Genomic DNA, 5,849 nt, shown 5'->3' with positions numbered 1-5,849 from the left:
TCTTTCTTAAGTTTTCTTCAGTCACAATTGCTCGTCTCAAGATTGATGGTTCTGATGCTACTTGTTGGGAACCTAGTGGTTCCTAATGGGGATGGATAGGAATTGTAGCGAAATTAACTTAATTCGAGATAGTCACCCTCCATAGAGAAAGAAAGAGATTAAGAGAGAAAGACGCACTAACGCAATAAGCAACGAGTTTGCTTTATTCTTCAGTAATGGTAATATGATTACAAGTAGGTATTTATAGAACCATAAAACTATCCTATTGGCCCACATAGCCTTACCCTAATGGTAGTATTATTCCCCACGTGCATTAATAATTTCAACATTTGTTAAATGTGATTGGCATGCTCGGAATTGTAACTAACCAACCAACAAACTAAATATTACATTACAACAACTATTATCTATATAGGGGTTCCTATCAAAATTGAGTCATCGTGTTTATGAATTCATTATTATGTTTGAGCTTGAATTGTTTAGTAGTTAAGCTTAACTTGAGCCTGATTTCGACTTATTAACTAAACCAACGAATAATAAAAAAATTCCTAATCGAGCTCAAACTGTTTGATTGATTTACAGCCCAATCTTTTTTAAATTGTAGATTATTATGAGATCTAATAGCATAAACACTCTTCTATCCAATTAACCATTATTGTTAATAACATCAACTTACCTATTTAATTTTGGAGAACACCGATTTCACTCTTCCCCATTTCTTGCTTGTTGTGCAAAGGGGGGGGGGGGGGGGAAGTCCATTCCCCTGCATTTTTTGTTACATTACCCATTCTTTACAGTTCAAACAAACATTCCCTAGCTCTATTAAGGACGTCGACAAACCCAACCCAAATGTGTGTTATTCGCATATGAATTGATAGTATGAAGTCATTCTCGTATATCTGTGTTAGATAAGATTCACAGCAAGAAAACGTTTTTTGATTATTTATTTATTTATTTAAGTCGCCAGTGAAACTCGAGTTTCAAATATTGTCACATTACCAATATAATGTGTTTCATGTTTTGTCACATAATAGATATGTTGGCCAAAATATCATTTTTGATCAATGTATATTTTCTTTGTTTCTCATCTCCTGTTTTCTCATTTTCTCGTTGAGTCTATTGTATAGGTTCAAATGAAATAAACCAAAAAATACTCATTATTGTGTCACTGCCTCACCTGATCTAGCCTACAAGTGGTTAAATAATGGTTGGATTTTTTTTTTTTTATGCTATCATAATCAATTGCAGCCCAGACCATGTCACCTGACATTACGCCCCACCTAACCAACAACCTGAGAGACCTGGATTTGACTGACCATTCAATTGGTAGCAGATCCCTAACCCATTCACTCGATCAAATCAAGTTAAGCGGTGGTTCGTCCCCAATACTAGGGGTATCAAATGGGTGGGTTTGGGGAGGGCTGTTGGTTTGGTTAAAACTCATTTACTCATTTAGTACCCATATAACTAACTACTTCCAACCCTATCCCAACCTAACCCAATTATTAGGGATAAACTCCAACCCATCCAATTACCCAGTAATCATAATTACCAAAATGCCCCTTAAACTTGAAAATGACTAAAGTACTCCTAAAATCCATTAAAATTTCCAAAATACCCTCCAAACCTAAAGAAAGACCAAATATGCTAAAAAAAACACCACTTAAAATTACCAAAATACCCTTAAAACATAAAAAATAACCAAAATACTCCTAAAACCCTAAAAATTGAACAAAACACCCCCCTAAACCAAAACAAATGACATAAATACATCTCAAAACCTAAAAAATGATAGAAATACACCCCCACCCCAAAACAAAATAAATTTACCGAAACACCCCTGAAACCTAAAAAATGAGCAAAATATCGGTGGGTTTCATTATTTGCTATTGTAAAGTGTAGACGAGCATGCTGCCTATGCTAATTTTGGTAGATTTTACTATACGTTTCCCCCCTTACTAAAGGAAGTATTCACATTTTTTTTGTTGAGAAAAAAAAAAAAACACACACACACACACACATACACACACACACATATATATAGGGTAAGGGAGATGAGAAAAGGGAATACACTCACATAAGGAAGTATTCACTTTGGTTACATGATAAAATGAACATATTTCAGGCGGCTAACAACGTGCCATTTAAAGCAAAGAAGTTAAGATGATATACAAAAGTAAAATAATCTTATCTTATACCATAACAAACGATAATTAATTAGTGGAGGAGAAAGCACAAAAACTAATAATAGTACAGAAGTTGAAGTATATACAAGAGAGTTCTTAGCAACCTTGCATTAAATTAGTTAATATTAGTTGAGTAGTTTCAATGGTGTGGAACTCAGGTATTGAAGTATAAATAGCTTCAAACCAAATGGGGTTACCATCATTTTGTACAATAAACTGGCAGTAGAAAGAAAATAAAGAACAATAAATGGGAAAGAATTTAAGCATTGCAACAATTTCCTTGCTATTGGTGTTGGCATCCACCAAAGCCCAGCAGGTCTTTGATGTTAAATCATATGGACCACAACCTAATGCTGATATAACACAAGTATAAATACGTAATTGACAAGAAGAGTGTGTTCTAGTTAACATAACTAGTAAAGCCTTTTAACTTTGAACAAGAGAACCTAGGTTCAAACATCTTTTACACTAGAAACTGATCGATGTCATGACCAAATGATAAAACATTAACATGCAAAATGATTATTGTAAACTAATCATGATTTTTTGTTTTTTTTGTTTTTTTATAATGTGTTTAGACTTTGACAAAAGCTTGGAAAGCGACGTGCGCAGTAGCAGGAAGTAAAGTTGTGATTTCAGCGAGTGTATACAAACTAGGTTTAGTGACTTTGTTGGGTCCATGCAAAGGTGCTATTGAGTTTAACCTTCAGGGAACCCTACAGGCCCCATCAGATGTTGCCTCCTTCAACGGTAAAGATGGTTGGGTTGCTTTTGAACGTATCGACGGTCTCACTGTGTCAGATGGTGGAGTTTTTTATGGCAAAGGACAACAAGCGTGGCAAAAAAATGAGTGTAACAAAGACAAAAATTGCAACGTACTTCCTATTGTAAGATTTCAATCTTAATTAATTAGCATTTATATTCCATCATTTTCTACGTAGATATACATAGACACTACAACTTTACAAAATTTACCCGTTAAAAAAAATTCAAACATTTATATGTTAAATGATGTCTTACTAATAATTTGACAAGTTTTGTATAGTGATGTGTCACAAATCAAAAAAGAATTAATTTTTAAATTTATATATGAGAGAGTTTATGGAGTACTTTTTGTGCCACAACACTAACATGTGCGACTAAAAGAGATAGAGAAAAAACAATGGTTAAATATAAAAGCGATAATTCACCAATCACAATCGCATATGTAATCTTTTGACAAAGCTTGTGGTCTATGAAGAATTGTTTATATAATATAATATTATTGAAGTAGTACCAACCACGTTCATAGAAACATTAGCTTGTAAGTTTTTATGTAATAATAATTGCTACAACTTTACCATTTTTTTTATATTGATTTAATGATCACGTTTGTTTCCAACAATTTTATTTATTTATTTTTGTATAATTCAAAGAATCGTTACCATTTTACAAATTAAAATTTTTTTAAATGAAACTCGAGCGCTCATATTTATCGTTTTAATTTATCTAACTTGTAAACATGAACAGAATATAAGGTTCGTCTACGTCACAAATTCAAAAGTCCAAGACATTACATCAAAGGACAGCAAATTTTTCCACATCAACCTTTTGGAATGTAAGAACTTGCAATTCCAACATGTTACCATAACTGCACCCGCAAATAGCCCCAACACTGATGGAATCCATGTGGGACGTTCATCTCAGATCACCATTACCAATGCCGATATTGGAACAGGTGATGATTGCATCTCCATTGGTGATGGAACCCAAGATGTTACTGTTAACCAAGTTACTTGTGGACCTGGCCATGGTATCAGCATTGGAAGTCTTGGAAGGTACCAGAACGAAGAACCTGTTTCAGGAATCAGAGTTACTGGTGCCACACTTAGCAATACAGATAATGGTGTTAGAATCAAAACATGGCCTTCTTCCCCTTCTGGAGTTGCTTCTGATATACATTTTGAGGATGTTGTCATGAACAATGTTGCCAATCCTATCATCATTGATCAAAACTACTGTCCAAACAATCAATGCTCAAACCAGGTTATTATAAACATCACAAATACATACACAAATTTTAATGTTAAAAAAAAAAAGTAAAAGCAATTACAAATACTAATATCGAATTCTTGGGTGCGTTTTTTTGTTTTTGTTTTTGTTTTTTTTTTTTTTTTTCAGTCTCCCTCTAAAGTTAAGATCAGCAATGTTAGCTTCAAGAAAATTAGAGGTACTTCTTCGACAAAGGAAGCCATGAATCTTCTTTGCAGTAAGAGTGTTCCATGCCAACAAGTGGTGCTTTCTGACAATGATCTCGCGTACAAGGGAGGTGGAGGATCTGCTACTTCCACTTGTGCTAACGTCCAACCTGCAATTTTGGGCAAGCAAAACCCTCCTGCTTGTACCAATAAACATTAATGAAATGCTTCCCAAGCAATTAAAACTAATGTAGAATGAACAAATACAGTTTGGAGATAGGTTATCGGGGTTCTATTCAAAATAAAATCCCATCTAAAATGTTCCCTTTTTCTTTATTTAAATGAAATTGGGGAATTGTTTTAGTTATTTTTTAAAGTTGTTTAAGTTCAGTCTTTTGTTGAAATCTGGTATGATCTGTCGTGTTGTTGTAGATAGTAATTGTTCTATTATTGCAACTGAGATCATTCTTAATAAAAATAAAAAAATTTATTCAACTCTTACTAAATCCTTTTTATTCTTAAGTAATATTGTCCACCAATATTGTTAAGCATCTACTACCAATCCAATTTAGTACACAATGGGAAAAGTAAACAAAAACTAAACGAGCAAAATTTTAGGTTTCGATGGAATTTTTATCGTTTTTTAGGCTTCAGGGGTATTTTGGTCATTTTTGGGTTTTAGAGGTATTTCGTTCATTTTTTAGGTTTAAGGGGGTACCTTGGTTTTTTTTAGGTTTTGAGGGTGTTTCGGTCATTTGATGGGTTTAGGGAGTATTTTGGTCATTTCAATGTTTTAGAGGTATTTTGGTCATTTTAAGATTTCAGGGGGTATTCATGTCATTTTTAGGTTTAGAAGGTATTTTGGTAATTTTGGAGGTTTTATGGGTATTTTTGTCTTTTAAGTGGTTCTGGGATACTTTGGAGTTTGGGGATTTGTAGAAATGGTATTTGGGCTTAATTTGGTACCTAGTTCAAACCCAATTAACATTAGTTATAATTGGGTCTAATTGGTTTCTACCCATTTAACCTAATTAATAATTGGGTGGGTTTAGGTCGTATTTAAGTTGGTGGGTTTGCGTGGGAAATTGGGCATGGGTTGATTTTGCCAACTTGACTCGACCCATGGACAACCCTGGGCATTACCATCATCAACCAAAACCAAAAGCCCATTCAACTGTATCTCTTTCATAGACTCACTAAATTACATGCCAATCCTTCTGTAAAAAAATATTTTGAGGCTGCTAGATTTATCCATTTAGCTTGGTACTCACACACCCAACACGTATCTATAGTACTATTTATGGGTATTACCCTGTTTGGGATCATCTATTTAGATGCCCAAAATATCCTCAAATTCATCTGTTTCTATGGCTTAAATCATAGGGCTAGACATGTAAAATCAGTATTTTAAAAACTCCAAATTTTTAGCTAAATTATAAAAAATAAAAAAATAAAACGGTTTTTTCTCCCAACTCCACATTATTCT

General features: G+C 33.6%; 1 protein-coding gene across 1 annotated transcript; it reads left to right on the top strand.

Moving 5' to 3' along the window:
- Positions 1 to 2,433: 2,433 nt before the first annotated feature.
- LOC142628773 (exopolygalacturonase-like) lies at positions 2,434 to 4,583 on the top strand. The gene is made up of 4 exons (XM_075802812.1): positions 2,434 to 2,553; positions 2,765 to 3,073; positions 3,696 to 4,211; positions 4,347 to 4,583. Exons 1-4 carry the CDS (start codon positions 2,434 to 2,436, stop codon positions 4,581 to 4,583), a joined length of 1,182 nt encoding a protein of 393 aa, XP_075658927.1.
- The last annotated feature ends 1,266 nt before the right edge of the window (positions 4,584 to 5,849 follow it).

This window comes from Castanea sativa, chromosome 3, assembly GCF_040712315.1.
Source record: "Castanea sativa cultivar Marrone di Chiusa Pesio chromosome 3, ASM4071231v1".
Lineage (NCBI taxonomy): Eukaryota > Viridiplantae > Streptophyta > Magnoliopsida > Fagales > Fagaceae > Castanea > Castanea sativa.
The sequence above is the reverse complement of the archived record's forward strand: the minus strand, read 5'-3'. Positions and strand labels throughout refer to the sequence as shown.